We start from the raw sequence: 18670 nt of genomic DNA, 5'->3' as shown, positions 1-18670 counted from the left end.
GACACTCCACCACCCATCCAGGAGAACCGACCATGCCTCAGAGCCAGGCTGACTCTGCTGTGCCCTTCCTACTCAGGAAGGGGCACTGCTGTAGACTGAAACATGTACCGCTCCCCCCGCCCCCAAATTCATAGGCTGAAGTCCCTGACCCCCTAATGCAACCATACTCGTAGACAAGGCCTTTAAAGAGCACACGTGTGCTCAGTCATGTCTGACTCTTTGCAACTCCATGGACTGTAGCCCACCAGGATCCTCTATCCATGGGATTCTCCAGGCAAGAATACTGGAGTGGGTTGCCATTTCCTTCTCCAGGGGATCTTCCCGACCCAGGGATCAAACCCGGGTCTCTTGTGTCTCCAGCATTGGCAAGCAGGTTCTTTACCACTGGGGCCATGTGGGAAGCCTTTCAAAGAGGTAATTAAGGTTCAATGAGGTCATAAAGATGAGGCCCTAATCCAACAGGACTGGTGTCCTTGGAAGAAGAGATACCAGGAACACGCAGGCACCAAGGAAAGGCCATGAGACATACGAGAGCCAAGGAGAGTCCCGCCAGAAACCAACCCTGATGGTGTCTTGATCTTGGACCTCCAGCCTCCAGAGCACTGAGGAAAACTTCTGTTGTTTAAGCCACCCAGTCTGTGGTGTTCTCCTGGGGCAACCTGAGCTGACTGACACAGGCAGCAGTTCACTTTACCTGGAAGTGACACATTTTCCGGTTTCAGGGCCACCTGCCTTCTCTGTCACACGGCACCACTCCCTGTGGGCTGGCGGGCTGTGTGAGGGGCTGACCAGGGTGCCAGATGACATCTCTCAGACCACAGGCCCACTTCTAGCCGGGAGGGTGGGGCAGTGCCCAGACAGGGCACACCAACCCTCTCACAGAATGACCCAGGGCTGCCCGCTCGCCAGACGGATGGGCAGCCAGGTGAGGCGAAAGAGATGCCAACTTGCAGGTGGTACCTGGGAAGGATGGCGCTCGGGGCTCCAGTGTGCAGAACAGCCCAAATCAACGACCATCACTTGGCGCTGTGTGCCCAGGAGGTGGAACACATGGCTCCTGGCAACCAGGGGTGGGGGGAGAGGGGCCCTGACGATGCGCCCTCCTGGTGACCTACTTGGGGCGTCTGGGCTCCCTGTCCTGTGACTCTGGACTCCTGGTTTGTGGAGCCTGGCTCACAGGAAGGGAGCATCCAGTGGGGACAAAGCAAGAACACTGCAATGTCTTAAGTGACCGTTGTGGTCCTGTTAGTTTGGGCTCTTCTGACCAAAAAAAAAAGGAGGCAAGGGAATGAGTTATTATCCTGCATGAGTAACTAACCCTGATCGTTAGGAAAAGTTCAGCCAAGGGCACAGAAGGGGGGTTGGGAAGACCCTGTGAGGTGCTTGGGTGACCTGCGAGGGCATCTCCTAAACCTCCTCACCCATGTTCTAGCGGACACATGTGTGGCAGACACAGCCCAGGAAGGACATTGGGACCAGGGACCCAGACCCCACAGGGCCGTGCGCACCTGTCACTTCATCAAGTCACCTTCTAGGCGGGGCCGGGACTCTCAAGCGGACCACAGAGGAGGGGGCTGGTCACCAGGGTGGCCTCGAGGCCAGTTGCCGCAGAAGGGGAGGCAGTTTCTGTCCTGCTGACCTTCCGCTTAAGGTTTCCCCTGGGAAGAGCGCCCCTGCCCTCCTGGAAGAGCTGCTCTGGGAACCTGAGTGAAACACGAAGCTCCCGGCAGTGTGAGGGGTGGGTGCTCAGGTCTCACCTCCCGCAGGACTGGCGCTCAGTCTTCCTGCTGAGGGAGTGACAGTTCTCAAGGGACACTGCTCTGTGGACGGCGTGCAGCTCTCAAGACCCGCAGTCCGCACCTGCGTCTGTCCGGACTGGAGACACCTTGGCAGACACTCTCTTGATGCCAGGGCTCCTGTGCTGTAAAGTTAGCTCTCAGACCTTCCTTGTGACTGGTGCTCAAAGTCCCTCTCTGTCCTTCACCACCGCTCCCCCAACGCTGTGCTCATCCCGACAGTGTTCTCCAATCAACTTCACGCATGAGAATCTGCTGGGAACCCCAACTTCAAAAACACGACCTCCCGTTTTGCTCATGAGCACAAGACTACAGCTGCCTACTGAGGAACCTCCTCTCAGGCAGCCCATGGGCACCCCGGTCAAGTACTTCTCCTTGTCTGCTCTTCTGTGCTGATGGGATGGTGCTGCCATCAAATCTCTCGTTAGCTGAGCCAGCAATCTCAGATCACACACTACTTCTTTCTCTCCCTCTCAGCTCTGTCCAGGCTATTGGAAAATATTTATACTCATTATCACTTTGGATGCTGATTATTCTGAGTCCTCATACTTGTCGTTTTTCCATCCATTTCCTCAAAAGCTCTCCCCTTTTCCTCCTGCTAAATACAGGCTGAGTCTACCGCCTACATTTCATCCCAGGTGTGATCCTCTGCAGTGGTCCCCGACCTCACTGGCACCAGGGACTGATTTCATGGAAGATGAATCAGGGGTGGAGGTGATGATTCCAGCACATCCCATTAGCTGTGCACTTTCTATTATTATCACATTGGCTACACCTCAGATCATCAGGCATGAGATCCCGGAGGTGGGGACCCCTGACCTGTTGGATTCACCTCCCAACCCTACACACGGACTCTAGGAGCCGCACCTGCAGCCCTGATTTCTCCAGGAGCTGCGTCTATCTCCCCACCCGCCAACTTCCTTACTATACATTCCAGAGTCACCTCAAATTCAAATACACATGCAGGGACCAGCCTTCACTTCCCTCTCTCTCACCTGCAGACCTGGTCCACTGATAAGGGGCCCCCTTCTTCCCATCCCAGATGGAAACTCTGGGACCCAGCTCTCCACTGACGTCCAGGGACGTCACATCTGACTTCACCTTCCAGACCACATGCAATGAAGACTGACTTCTCACACGCAATGCAGGCAGGAGATGTGGGAGAGAACAGAACTCTCTCTCATACCCCAGAGGGTAAAGAGGATGGAGACAGGAAATGACAAGCCCAGTGTGCTGGATTACGGAAGTGCCCAAGAAGGATCAGCTTGATTGAGAGTAACCCTGGGAATACCAGTGTGGTATCACGCTGTTCAGACGGAGCCGTTTTTGTGGATAAGTGCTTGATATTTCCTAATGATTAATGACAAGGCTGAGAAAACCCAGCGCTTATCTGACTGACTCGGTTGTTACCTTGAACTTTTATTACCTTCATAGTCTCTCCATTTCAACCAAGGAAAATCAAGAAGTTTGACATCTGCTCTTTACTCCAGAGCACACAATAATCAGCATTTTAACAGGAAGACACTGTGGCTTTTACAAGATGATAAAAACAGATAAATATTCCATCTTGTTAACTAGGTTGGTGTTTCTCTAAGAAATCATGGTTATCTATTGGAAGCAGAGCAAGAATGTCCAGTTTGACCAGTCTTTCAGTGGCAAGTTACTTGTTTTTACCTTCCAAAGAAAACACTAAGAATAGCCACTATCAGAGACCTTGGAAACATGTCAAGATATCCATTATGTAACGCAGAGGAATGACACATGGTCTCAACCACATGTACAGTCTCAGAGGAGATGTTTATGCAGGCCCCTGAGTACTTCTCAACTTTCGATTGTGATTGTTATTGTTTACCTGCTGCTGTCTTTGCCGCCTCACTTGTGCAAACTGTGACAGCATCAGCTGCCTGTCCAGCAGCTCCATCCTCTGCTGTCTCTGGATGTCCAGTGTGGCCCCCATCCCGATCCTGGCCTCGCTGGTGGGCTCTGAGGATGAGAAGAGGGGCTCCAGGGTCCAAGCGCAGAACTTGGCCATCCAACTGGGCACACACAGCACCTCGTGGACTTGCAGCATTCTGCTGTTGTAGCAGATCCCAGAAACCTAGAAGAGAAAGAGTCCAACTGCACTGTTGACAGATTGTAAAGTTTTCAGGGAACATATTTGACACAGAAATCAGTGACCATAAAATACTTCAGGTGGTGTTTTTTCCTTCACTTTCGTAGGGTGAGGTGAAAACCAGAACACCTACTAAGTTGCAAGATACTAAGCAGGACAAACCAAACCAACAAAAAAATTGAATCTCCTCAGTAAACAAATGTGTTTTTAGTAAGTTAGAAGAGACAGCAAAATCCTACCTAGTTAACACTCAAAAGTACTGGCACCATACTTAAAAACAATGTTGTCTTAAAAAAAAAAGCCATAAAATATCTGATTATCAAGACACTTTCATACTGTACTAACTTTGTGGTTACTTTTATTGGCAGATGGCCATCAGAGAGAGATACTGGCATAAAACAACCCTGATAGTCAGTGATGTGACCCAGACACAACTTTGTCAGAAAATAAAGATGATCTAAAATGTATATAGTATTTTAACAAATTTATCAAGTATTGATTTTTCCTAGATTTAGAAATCCTTGCTAATAGTTAGCAATGAACAGTTCTGCTTCCTATTTTTCATCTTTAAGGCAATTTATATGGTAAGAAGAGTCTAAAGAGTCCGTATGGTTTTCTAGGTAAACAGGAGAATGGCTATTCCTTTGTTAGAAATCTTCAATTTTGTGAATCTGATTCTTAGGATAAGAAGTTATTCATATCAAATCAGAGCAGGTTTGATAACTTTCTAATAAGAGAAAAGTACACTTTAATATTTTATTAATAAAATTACCTAATTAGGCAAAAATCTATTGAGAATTTGCTATATACCAGGTGCTGTTCTAGGCACTTAAAACAGAGCAGAAGACAAGATACATAAAGCCCTACTCTGACAGTCATGGTCAATATGGAGATCAGACAATAAACAAGCAAACACATAAAATGATCCCAGATAAGATCTATGAAGGAATCACAATAAGGTGACTTGGAGCAGGGATCTTCTTTAGCTCAGGTGGAAGTGACACTTGAGCAGAGCTCTTAAGGATAATGAGGTGCCAGTGATTTGATGAACTGGAGGAAGAACCTTTCAGGCAGAGAAAATGGCAAAGGCAATGCAAGAATGAACTCAGGAATGTCTATGAGAAATCCTGGTGGAGCTGTCAAGTGGGTTGTTAGATATAAAATTCTGGAACTCAAGGGAAAAGTTAGCAGAAAGATTGGCGAGTCAGTGGTATCAGACTGCATTTAAAGCACAAGAACTAGAAGAGATAATAGGAGGGTGAGGGCATACCACAGAGGAGAGAAGAGGACTTTGGATTGAACCTGGGGTACACCAGGATTTTGTGGATGGACAGAGTAGGAGAAGCCAGGGAAGCAATCTGAGAAGGGGCTGCAAGTAAGAAGGAAAACTAGGAGAGTTTAGTACTGCTGAACCTAAGAGAACAGTGTTTTAAGATGGAAATAGCTGTGTCTAATGCAGCCCAGAGTTCACGTAAGACACGAGAGAGGAAAATGACTGTTGGATTTGGCAAAATTAATCAACTTTGGTGCAGTGGTAGGAGCAACAGACTGGAGGAGGCTAAAGGGCGAATGGAAAAGGACTTTTGATTTCAAATAATTTCCATGCTACTTCCTTAGTGAATCGTACAAAACAACAAAGAAAATGAAAACAGAAACAAGCTTCAGATTCAGTGCAACAAGAGAACATCTGTAATCCTCAACCACACTAACAAAATGGAAAACACACTTAGCAGTCGCTTAGCAGACAAGAGGAAGGGTAAATCCACAGGTGGGAGAGGGGCCCCGGATGGATGAGAGAGGAAGGTGGGAGTGAAGGGGAGGATGGATCAGAGGACTCAGTGCAAGAAGTAACCTGTCTCCTCTGCAGGGAGGAGGCAAGGGCTCGGCAGGGCCTGCATCAGGGAGGCTCTGGCGAGGGCAGGGCAGCCCCTTGGGGGACGCCCGGGCTCCACATGGTGGGGGTTCCTGACAGACACAGAGGCCCTCCGTGGATGTCTTCGGAGCTTCCAAAAGAAGACCACAGAGGAAATGTATGAAGAAGGAGACTTTGTTTCAAGAGATAATAACCAAGAGTTTTCCAGAATGAACAAAGAATATAAATACTCAGACTGAAAGTGCAAGAGTCCCAAGAAAGATATTAAAACGAAATTTACATCTAGCTCCATGAGAGTTAGAGAAAGAAATCCTTAAAAGCATGAACAAAAAAAGAACAAAACAGCTCACTGCACAAGGGTGAAGTCACAACCCATGGTAGTCATTCACTGACGGTGCGCCCTGAGGAAAGTTCAGGATGAAAACACAGGAGGAGGCACCCTTTGCTTCAGATAAACAGGTCCCTAGATGGTCAGATGCACAGCTCAGGAAGCACTAAAATGACCTCAGATTCCTGCACCTTCATGTATAAAGAGAAGCACTGAAATGAACTTGAGATTCTGCCCTTTGTGATTACTGGTAATCTTTCAGTGGGATGTAGGCCTGACTAGATGTACTTCCCAGCCAATAAATCCATACACGCTCACTTCATTGTGATTTGTTTAGCTTCATGACACTTAAAGAGTTTATGGACACTTTGGTGTGTGTTACGTATCATGATAAAATGATTTAAAAATAAAGAATAAAGGTGACAGGACAGATGAGGTAATTTCAGGGAAGCAAACTGAGGCCTATCAGATTATAAAGTATGCTATAAAGTTTGAGTAAGCAAAACAGGGTGGTCTGTGTGTGTGCGTTAAGTCGCTTCAGTTGTGTCCGACTCTCTGTGACCCTATGATCTGTACCCCACCAGACTCCTCTGTCCATGGGATTCTCCAGGCAAGAATACTGGAGCTGTGCCCTTCTCCAGGGGATCTTTCTGACCCAGGGATTGAAGCTGCATCTCTTTTGTCTCCTGCATTGGCAGGCGGGTTCTTTACCACTAGTGCCACCTGGGAAGCCCCAGGTCTTTATCTAGAGCATCTCAAACTGATGTAAAGAGCAAGGGAAGAGACACAGAATTGATTACAAGGCACCTGGTACACAGCAGAAATGGGTATGTCACATACGAAAAGAACAAACAGGCCACGCAGAAGGAAGAAGTCAAACCAGCTCCCTCTGCCTGATACCACACAAAACCTCCCAATGGGTTAAGGACACAGATGTAATTTACAAAACTGCACATCTTTCTGCACAAATATAGAAGGAATATCTTTTTGGCAATGGGATGAGAAAGGATTTTTAAGTAAGAAACATAAACCCTAGATTATAAAAGAAAACATACATTCATCTACTTCATAATTTAAAAGCTATAGTGGGCTAAAAGTTACATGAAGGGGGCAAGGAAGTAAGGATTTCTTTTCTGAAGGTCTGAGTAAAAAAGAAGATGGAAAATGGAATTGTGCAACAGTGAAAGCACAGTGATTCAGCTGAAGACAGCAAAATGTTGTCATAAATATCACGGACTGTGAAAAAAATTTGAATGAATCAGAATTGTGAGATTTGAATTAAGTAAAAAATTTAATTTTTCTTTTCTTTTAGTCTCAAAGTATCCAACTGTGATAGTGAGTTTATCCATTTGCCCATAGTTCTAACCCCAAGTATTTGGAACATGTTTGTGTATGTGGAAGCTGTTATCAGGCACACGTACATTGACCCTTTTATCACAATAAAGTCTTCTTCTTTGTTTTCAGTAATACTCACAAAAATAGTTTATTTTGTCTCAGATTAATATGGCCACTTCAGATTTCTATTTCCATATTAATCTTCCTTCATCTTTTTACTTTCAACCTTTTGTGTGTGTGTATCTGCGTTTAAAGTGTGTCTTGCGGACAGCATACGGCAGTTTCTCATTTTTAAATGCAGTCTGACAATCTCTGCCTTTAGATTAGCATGTTTGCCTGTTCGCACTTAATATATTTACCGTGATACAGATGAATTTTGCTGTTTGGTTCTATCTCAACTGTTTTTTGTTCTTTGTTCCTACCTTCTTACTTCCTTTTGCATTAAGCAAATATTTTTCAGTATTTCATCTTAATTCATTTAATGGAATTTTTAAAGCAATATCTCATATTTTTTCTTGTGTTTGCTCTAGGGATTTCAATACACACACAAGGTGCTTAGAATTAATACCGAGATACTTCAAGTAAAATAAAGGAAACTTACGAGAGGATAGCTCCATTTAACATTACCCTCATTCACTGCGCTACTTTTCTGTCCAAATATATTATGAACCCACATAACAACTGTGTTATTCACACTTCATGCAATCATATGTCTTAAAGAAATAAGGAAAAAAATAATGACAATGTACAATTGTTGCCTGTACTTAAGGAGCTCACAATTTAGTAAGGGGGGGTGGTTCTTAATGGGGAGGGTAGGTCAAAGATTCCTTTAAGGAAATGAGGAAGGCTAAAGATTTTTATTCTCTTGCCCATGTCTATTCCTCCCACCATTACATATACAATTATGAAATCATGTGTTCGATTTTAGGAGGGACATCCCATGAAGAATTAGTACTTTCTACTCAGCAATAAACAAATGCAAGACTGCAAATTCTGGCAGGGATAAAGTGTGCTCATTGGCGTAAAGCTCTATTCTAAGGCTCACCTATCTGAATGTATGCTCTGGAAGCGGAAGAATTCTGGTTGATTTTGATCACTTTATGGCCTCTGCACCTAGAACGCCTGCTGGGAGAATGGTGAGTGAACGGTCCAAAAAATATGTCATCTTAGATTCTTTTAAAGGAAATTGGAAAGGTGCCAAAGGACACACTTTTTTGGTGCTAAGTTTTTCCCATATGACAAAAACATAGAACCTACCGGTTCACGCCTCTGGGACCTCAGCACCATCAAATAAGTAAAGTGCTACTGTAAAATGTTTTGGGCAATGAAATAAAAATTTGTATGTTAAGGTAAGACAAGAAAAATTTAAACATAAAATTTTCTCTGCCCATTTTGTTGTTCCCCCTCTTCTTTACTGTACACTCCGCATCCTTGTCATATGGTTACCCAGCCCTCCCCAATGGCAGAAATTCCTGCTCAGCCACAAAGATCAATTCTTCTCCTTTTGTGCCTGCTAGGCAACTCCTTAGATGATAACACCCTTTACTCAATCCCAAGGGGGGGGGGTCACAACGACCCTCACACACCTTGTACGTGCAGACACCTTAGGTGAACTTTATGTACAATGCCAAGACATCATTCTCCTCAAAGATAGAGACTGATGCAGAACAGACTGGTCGGATGACCTGGGGAGATACTGGGCCACACGGAACGGAAATTCATAGCTTAAATACTTACTTATGACCTTATTTTACTTGTATTTTGCCTATTTTACAAGATTATTGTTATTTGCATTACCAAATGTGTGGTAAAATAAATGATGATTAGGCGACGTGAAACAACTGACCAAATGCATATCCTCTAAGAGCAACAGTGTGACTCTAGGTAAGGGAAGAAGCAACAAGAGGGAACCATTTCCTAGACCGTAACACACTAGTAAGACGGGTGGGTCAGAGGCTTGTGGCTACTATGAACACGGCCTAGTCCAGGAACAGCACTGAGTAGCCTGATGATGAAATCCTCCTGACCCAGGAATGAGCATTCCTAAGAACACTGGGGAAACTGGTGACTAAATGTCTCCCAAACCTTAGTGAGTACTACGACTGAAAGGGAGACAGAGAATGAAGAAAGCTGCCCACCGTCCAGCTCTCCGAGAATCAGATCACTAGCCCCTGAAGTTGCTGACCTATAGCACACTCTGTGAGGAACTCAAAACAAAGTTCAGGGTGAGGCACTCTGTGCTCTGGGAAAATGGACAGAGCTCGCCCTCAGACAGCTAGATATTTCGGGAGGAAATGTCATAAACTTAAGAGTGTGGCATTTTCCCACACTTAGAAAAGCACTAAAATCATTAACTAAGCTATCTGTTTCTTGCAAATAGCAGTAACCTTCTGCCAAGACGTGTTCTTGATTGCATGCACCCTTTTGTCAACATCACATATGTTCTGGTCACCTCCTTCCCTCTGCAAACAGTTCTCAGAACTCCCTGAGAGACTGTCTCCTGGGTTATAATCCTCAGGTTGGCTCAGAAAAAATTTTCAATTTCTTTCTTAGATTGACTATTGATTAAAATATAAAGAGCTTTAAGAATTTAGTTTCCTATAAATATGTGATAATCACATCACTCTCTTCTAGGAGAAGATGGCGGATAAGATAAGCACAGTATACTTTACCTAAGTTATACCTCATTACTACCAAAATCCTTGAGAGAGTATTATTATGAATTACGAATAATACTTATTCATTATACTACCTTACACATTACTTTTAACTTTCATTTTCATCATCTCATGAACCCTTCTTATATTGGGACTTCTGAATGAGAATTTGGTTGAAACTCCATAGAGTTTGTAGGAAAAAACAGGCTTTAAAAATAGACCATCTGCTAGGATTTGCATGTCGAGAGGCCAGGGGAAATTCTAAGGGAGGGGTCTGGCAGGTCCACAGAGCCCAGAAGCCCTGGATTGAGCTGAGAGGCCCAATGACAAGGGGTGAAGCAGTGGCAGGGGTCTTGGGAGGGCTGGGAGACAGGTCTAGGATGCTCAGATACAGCGGGAAGGAACATGTGGGCCATGTCTGTGAAGGCCAGGTACACCCAGAACCAGAATATTCAAGCGTCAGGAACTGGGAATCCTGGCCAGCAAGAGAGCCCCAGGGGTCAGGTAACCAGAAAGCATTCTGGATCTCTTGCAGTTGAAAATATGGGCCAAAGGGGATAAAGAATTTAATTTGCTGGGTGGAACCATGTGAAACTCTCTTGATTACAGAGAGTAAACCTCAACTGTCCTCTGGTCTTGTTTAGTGTTAGCATGAAACCATGAAACCACAGCCAGCAAAGGTGAGAAACCATGACATGGCACCAACACTCAGGTTTCTATTGATCTCTTTCTCCAGTCAACTATGGCTGAACAGAAACCCACTTGGCAAACTACATTGTCATGGTCCTGGTGAACCAAGGTCCCAACATTTGAAAAATTTATCTAATGGGACAGTAGGACAAACACAAGGGGCTATTATCCTGGAGGAAAGCATTACCGTCTCAAGATAAAAGACGAGACAAGTGAAGAGACGTCCCCTTATACCTGGACCCCTTCACACAGACTTCATATTCACTCAAGTCCTGAAGAAAGCAGGCCCACTGAGGCCTCATTTATTCATTCAATGCATGTTTACTGAAATTCTATTATGTGCCAGGCTGTGTTCTAAAGGTTGGGAGCAAAACAAAGAAAGTGAAGTCGCTCAGTCGTGTCCAACTCTTTGTGACTCTGTGGACTGTAGCCTACCAGGCTCCTCTGTCCATGGGATTTTCCAGGCAAGAGTACTGGAGTGGGTTGCCATTTCCTTCTCCAGGTGATCTTCCTGACCCAGGGATCGAACCCAGGTCTCCCACACTGTAGGCAGACGCTTTACCGTCTGAGCCACTAGGGAAGTCCCAAACAAAGAAAATTCCTGCTCTAATGAACTGTCTGTTTTCCTGTTCCTTCTTCTTCACTGAAAATGCTAAAGAAAGAAGGAAGGAAATTACTTATTTGATTACACGAAGAATATGTACACAAATCAGAAATGCCCAAAATTATTTGTGCCATTTGTGATTAATTATGAAATGACTGTCCTTTTCATGACAGAATCAAGTGGCTTTAGTACTTATTGAAAGAGTCTTGCTATCTTGTTCTTTGTCAAGTACAAAAATGATTCAGATAAATTTCCCATAGCTCTCTTTTCTTTTTCATTATCATTTTGAACTATCTATTTCCATAGCTCTCTTTTCTTTTTCATTATTATTTTGAACTATCTATTTAAAACACTGGGTATCCTTCTGACTCTTGGGAATTTGAATTAGAAGAGGAGCAGAATTAATTGAACTAATAATAGATTATTTGTTTTTAAGAAACTGTCTTAGAAAGCTGCTCTAAGCTTTTCCTTTCAGAAAACCATGCATCAAGAGGATGAGGTTTTCTGCATGAAGCAGAAAACTGTAAATTCCAGTGGTTTAAATACAACAGAAATGTACTTCTCTCTCACGTTAGAAATGCTCCAACCATCTTAACTGCATTCCAGGCAGTGGGGAGAAGAAAATGAGGAAGAACAAAAGGACAAAAGGCTACTTTAAGGAGACTTCCTAGAAGTCCTGCCAATATGTATGCTTGTAGTTCACTGGCCAGGATGCCAAGATTTAGCTTGACAGCTAGACCTAGATGCAAAGGCAACTGGAAAATATGATCTTTTAGTTGGAGGCCCTGCTGCCCCAATAAGATGAAGGTTCTGTTACTGAGGAAAAAATACACTGGGAGACAGCTAGTCTCTAGTACATGGCAAAAAGCCTTAATCAAACACCAAAATGTAAGTACCTTTTAATACACCAAAATGTAAATACCTTTTAATATCCCTTTCAACAAGGAGATTATCCCCTTTTATAATGATATTCACTTTCATAAATTGATTCAAAAAACTAAGAAAATAGGCTTATGTTAAAATTTGTTTCTTACACTGGACTAAAAATAATAAAAATGAATTTCAATATCAAGAATAACTTATGCATTTACAGACAGAGACTCAACAGAGAAAAACTCAATCCTTTCTAAGACCAGGAACAAGACAAGGATGTCTATTTACCACTCTTATTTAACATCACATGAGAGGTTTAGCTAGTGCAATAAGGCAAGAAAAATAAAATGCACAGATCAGAAAGGAAGAAAGAAAACATATAAACCAAACATATTTCCTGATGACTTGATCATATATTAATATGCAGGAAACCCTAAAGAATCCATACAAAAGCTACCAGAAATAAATAAATAAATTGTTATTGTATCCTACAGTATACAATAGCAATATACAGAAATCAACTGCATTCCATGTACTAGCAACAAACATTTGCAACAAAACTCCATTTAAAATAGCATCAAAACCTCACAAATAATTAGAAATACATTTAATGAAAGATGTATAGTGCCTATACATCAAAAATTTTAAAGTTAAAAAGGGAAATTAAAAAATTACACAGTAGACATATACTATGTTTATGAATTGGAAGACTCAATATTATTAAAATAGTTGTACTAGTTACACATTACTGAATAACAAATTATCCCAAACTCAGTGGCTTAAAACAATATGCATTTAATACGCATACAGTTTATGTGGTCAGAAATCTAGGGACTGCTTAGTTGGGTGTTTGTGGCTCAAGGTCTCTCATGAAGCTACATTCAAGATGTCATCCTACCTATGTTCATCTGAAGTCTCAACTGGGGTTGAAGGATCAGCTTCTAAGGTAGCTCAAAACCCAGCTGGGAGATTAGTGCTGACTGCTGCCAGGATGCCATAGTTCTTTGCCACAGGGCTGCTTCAGGACCCTTGTGACATGGCAGCTGGCTTCCCCCAGAATGAATGATCTGGGAGAGAACAATATGGAAGCAATATGTCTTTTGTGATTCGCCCTTTGGAGGCACACTCCATCATCTCTGCCATTTTCTATTCATTGTAAGTGAATCGCTGAGTAGAGGTCAAATTCTAGAAGAGGGGAATTAAGTTCCATTTCTTGAAGTACAAAATAATTTGTGGCCATATTTTTAAAATCATCAAAATGGCAATCTTTTCTTTATTCATCTATAGTTTCAGTGCAATCTCAGGTTAAATTTTAACTGTTGTTTTTTTCATTTTGAAGAAAATTACAAGCTAATTTAAAAGTACATACAGAAAATCAAAGTTCCTAAAATAGATTAACCAGCTTTGAAAAAAGATGAACAAAGCTGGAATACTTGCATTACCTGATTTTAAGACTTACTATACTCAAAAGTACTCAAACAGTGTGGTATTGGCATAAGAATGCACATATAAATCACTGAAACAGAAAAGAAAGTCAAAAACAAACCCACACTGGTCAACTGACTCTCAACAAAGGAGCCAGGGTAATACGCCAAGGAGAAGTCTTTTTGACAAACACTGATGGAATAATGCTAGACATTTGTATGGAAAAAAAATATATCTCACTCCTTAACTTCACAAAAATTATACTCAAATTGGATCTCAGACCTCAATGTAATAGCAAAAACTATTACATTCTAGATGAAAACACAGGACAAAATGTTTGTGACATCAGATTAGTAAGTATTTGTTAAATAAGATATCAAAAGCACAAAGCTATTTTAAAAACTTAAACACTGAATTAATCGAGTTTAAACCTTTTGCTCATTGAAAGACATAGTTAAGGAAACAAAGAAGCAAGCCACAGACTGGTACAAAACTTTTATAAAATATATCCAACAAAGGGCTTATATCCAGAATATAAAATGGGTACAAGAAAAGATGCTCAAATCACATTAGAGAAACACAAATTAAAACCATAAGATATAACTGCATGCCAACTAGAAAGACTAAAATTAAAATGGCTAACAATGCCAAGTGCTGGCAAGGAGATGGTGGAATTTGAACGCTCATGTATTGATGGTAGAAATGCAAAATGGTATAGTCACCTTGTAAAATAATATGGTACCATATATTTTTCAAATGATAAATTCCAGCAATTCTTCTTATAGGCAGTTTCCCAAGAGAAGTAAAAACATACGTCCACACAGAAACGTGTACATGGATTTTCATAGCAACATTACTCATAATCAAACCTGGATATAACCCAACTAATTAGTCACCAACTAATGAACAGACAAACAAATTGTGGTGTAACATACCAGGGATTGATATTTACAATAACAAGGAATGAAACAGTAATCAAAGGTAAATGGATTTCAAAAATAGCATGTTGAGTGAAATAAGTAGAACACAAAAGACTTCATACTACATGATTCAGATTATATGAGATTCTAGAAAAGGCAAAAGTGTGGTGACATAAAGAAACCAGTGGTTATCTGGGGATGGCAGGTAGGTGAGAGGACAGAGCGAAAGGAATGAAAAAAAAAAATGTTTAGGGAGAGGAGACTGTTTTCTATCCTGATTGTTGTGGTAGCTATAAAACAGTATACAAGTACCCAAATTCACCAAACTGTACACTTAAAGTTGGTAAATTTTATTGTATTGTAATACTGTAATAAAAAAGAAAAAATTCATAAAAAAGTAGACATGAAGATCTAGGAAGACTGAAATTTCTAGATATATACTTCTCATCTTAAATTTTATAAAAGAGGTGAGATTTTCACGGACTGAAACCAGTCTTTAGCAACAAAAAACTTCTGGTATCTTGAAAATATTTCCAGCTAACATAGACTAACATAAGAAGACTTTTTGATAATAAGTTATGCTATTGTTTATAATGAATATGTCAACTTCCTTGGTGGCTCAGACAGTAAAGAATCTGCCTGCGATGCAAGAGACCCCGGTTTGATCCCTGGAGAAGGGAATGGCAACTCATTCCAGTATTCTTGCCTGGATAATCTCACGAATAGAGGAGCATGGTGGGCTACAGTCCATGGGGTTCACAAAGAGTCTGCACGACTGAGTGACCAAGCATGCTCATAATGAATATATTAAAAATCACATGCATTGATTTTACCATAGTTCTTTCCCAGAGGTGATCATAAAGATATAAGAAAAATATCAACATAATCAGCCCCAAAGAGGAAGGAACACTGGATGTTTCTATCTCAAAAAAATCAGTTGAAAGAGATAATCAAAACTGATTCAGGACTTTCTATCTCTTGATAGGAAAACAATGTGAAGACTCTGTGAGAAAAAGAAAAAAGCACTCTGTGTGGCAACTGCCATGTAGTCTACCAGTAATCATCAAGAATGAAAACATCTGGGTGTTTTCTTGCTGACCTCTCATCTCCATTTCTTTTCCCTTTGACCAGCAGCAGTACTGACCCAGCTTAATATATTATACACTATCCTTTAAGCCTTCTCAAAGCCATCCCTTACTTCGTTTTCTTGTACACAACAATGCCAGAGACATAAGGCAATGAGTTTGTTGAAGGTGATGTTTGAGCTGCATTTTTAATCCATCATATGGAGGACCAGTTAAAGAAATATCTTTGATGATCTTAGAAGAGAAAGTACAGTACAGCTACAGACCAAATTCTTTGTATTAAGAAGAAAGCAGAAGCTGCCAACAGGATAAAGTTTTCTTGGATATTGGTCGGCCCACAAAATTCATAATGAAGGTTGCAGGGAACTGTTGGAGGTATGAGTCTTTCAGCACCCCTGGGTACTTTTAAAACTTCTTTATGACCAGGATCTCCCTCCAGAATCCAGTCTCCATGGATGATGATCAGGGCCTCATCTTAGTGGGGCTGGCAAGGGAAGATCTAAGAACAGTTGGTACCTAAGTGTCTTGTGTTTGAAGCAGACATGGATGAGAGCCTTGAAATATGCACTGGAAGGCACTAGGCCCACTGGACCACCAGAACACCTGGCCTTTGGTCCTGGCTCAATCACCCAGCAGTTGTGCAACTTGAGCTTCAGTTTTAAAACAAGAAGCCCAGGTTCCCCACCACTGCAGAGAGTGTCAAGAACCTAGTGAGGCGGTACACATTGACAACATTCTAACAATCACAAAGAATAGCCGGGTTTTGTTGTACAGAAATGATTATTTTGATAATACTGAATTTTGAAACTCAGCATGTATTTCTAGAATATAGGTAAAATGCCATACGTTTTGCTAGGCACTGGGAATGATAAAGAATAATGGATAGTTTCTAAACTGAAAGGGCAGATTCAGAGAAGGCTTCAGAGTCAGAACTTAAATGAATACGATTTTCCAGGAAAAGAAGGGATTTAATGGTGAAGGAATGGAGATGGCTGGAAGAAACTGCCATATGCAGTTATGCAAAGCCACCTCTGAAGAGCACAGATGCTAAAGCTCCAGAACCTGCATTTGAACATTGTCTCTGCTATGTATCAGCTTGTATTCTTGGCAGATAAGTTCTTTGTGCCTCAGTTTCTTTATCTATAAAATGGAGACAACAGTGTCTACAATATCAGGTTTTTAGGAGGACTAGTTAAATAGTATTTGCAAAGTGCTTAGAAAAGAGCTGTATTAGTCTGCTTTCTCTAGGTTATCCTGTGATGACAAATTATCCCAAATTCTAGTTGCTTTTACAAAGGCTGTTTCTCCCTCATCTTGCAGGTTGGCCACAGCCCTGCTCTGTGCGTCTTCTTCATTCTAGGATCTGGGCTGAGGGAGCAACTTTCATCTGGCACGTGTTTTTCTCTCGACAAAATGAACAGAGCAATGGTGGGACCACACAACGGTGCTTAAAACTTCTGCCTGAGAAGTACCCATCACTCCTGCTCACAGTCCGGTGGCTCACGTAAGTCACAGAGTGGAGTCTGACGTTCACACGGTCCCTAGAGGCTCTGCAGGGAGGGGCCTAGGGAGATGGGGCAGCAAATATTCTCAACCAACAAAACAGCTGAACAAACAATATAATCTACTACAAATGCTTGGGACATAGCATGTGTCATGGGTTTGTTAAAGAAAAATAAGTGATGACAAAGAATCTCAAGACAGTATGGATGTCAGAAGGGTAAAATGCTCAGCAACTCTGGAGTACAGGGTCCATGGGCTGAGAGAGGGAGCTGAGGAGGCCTAACTTTGAAAGGCTCTGCAAGAGAGCAAGGTTTTTACCTATAGGTAAAAGGTAGGTGACAGTAATGCCAATTACATAGCTGTATTTTATGAGGCACTCTGTGCCAGTTTTTATAAAGACACTGGCATGATTTCATTTGTTCTGCATCGAACATTTAATAAAAGTCTACCAGTCACTCCCCGTGTAACACTTGTCTAAGAGGACATTCTGTCAGCCATGGACTGAGTTGCAACTGCTGCAACAAGGCAGAGGACAGAAGGTTTCTTTCTGAAGGTCTAGGCTACCTAGGGTCAGGACAGGGGAAGGAAACTCAGAGAGGAAGGGAGGGAAAAGAGGGGAGGAGAGAGAGGGTGTGAAAGAATCAGAGAGAGAGAGGACACTGTACAGTGGACTGATAAGCACTCAATCTGGTGGTGGGATTGTAAATACGGTGTTAATTAGAAGACGGTGAAAGCATCCTCTACATATGGTTGCTTTCTAAGGATCCACGGTCTTCTACACGAGGTTCTTTCACAAGCCCAACCCACCTCACAGCTCTGATCACCCTAGACTTCCCTCTGCAGCTTCTGTCCTCATTTTCAACGAACTGCTAGAAAATCATCTCAATCCCTCAGGTTCAACTGAAAACCTTGGGCATCGGATGATGATCTGCTATGCTGTACCCTTCCTTTGGTGAGCTGGGAGAAGAACTCTAAGCGAAGAAAGAATAAGGAAGAAGAAAAGCAAGCGTGAAGAGCAGAGAAAGACGTGAAAAGGAGCGGAGCCAACACCCATCCTCATTCACCTGGGAAACAGGTCGGGGTTCCAAAACTTCCTCCAAAGAAGTTCTGATTTCCACAGTGGATTCCGCTAGGTCTATGAGCTTTTTTCCCTTAATGATTTATCACAGAAAGCCCATCAACATAAGGTTCTGTTTGATGCTTTTTCTTTTACAGTTACCATCGGACAATGTTTTACTTTTTGTCTTTAGAACTCTTGTGGGGGAAGAGAGACAAGTAAATTACAGCCCACAGATGAGCCATCCTGATTCCTTCAAGGCTGCTTAACTGTTCCCTTCCCCGCTTCTGTGACTTATAAACCGTAATAAGACGTCTCTAATCTCGCACCGTCATAAAGTTTCTGTTTGAAAAGCTTTAAAGATTTACTCTTTAAAGATCTATACCCACTGCCTACAGAAAAAACATACAA

General features: G+C 42.2%; 1 protein-coding gene across 3 annotated transcripts in view; it reads right to left on the bottom strand.

Moving 5' to 3' along the window:
* Positions 1–18670, bottom strand: part of UBAC2 (UBA domain containing 2) — a 165464-nt gene that overhangs the window by 36460 nt on the left and 110334 nt on the right. For all 3 annotated transcript variants that reach the window (XM_081548939.1, XM_081548940.1, XM_081548941.1), the window contains one exon: positions 3649–3894. In XM_081548939.1, coding sequence (XP_081405065.1) covers positions 3649–3894 — 246 coding nt within the window. The remainder of the gene's footprint in view (positions 1–3648; positions 3895–18670) is intronic.

This window comes from Giraffa tippelskirchi, chromosome 12 (genome assembly GCF_054371585.1).
Source record: "Giraffa tippelskirchi isolate mGirTip1 chromosome 12, T2T-mGirTip1v1.2.pri, whole genome shotgun sequence".
Classification (NCBI taxonomy): domain Eukaryota; kingdom Metazoa; phylum Chordata; class Mammalia; order Artiodactyla; family Giraffidae; genus Giraffa; species Giraffa tippelskirchi.
The sequence above is the reverse complement of the archived record's forward strand: the minus strand, read 5'-3'. Positions and strand labels throughout refer to the sequence as shown.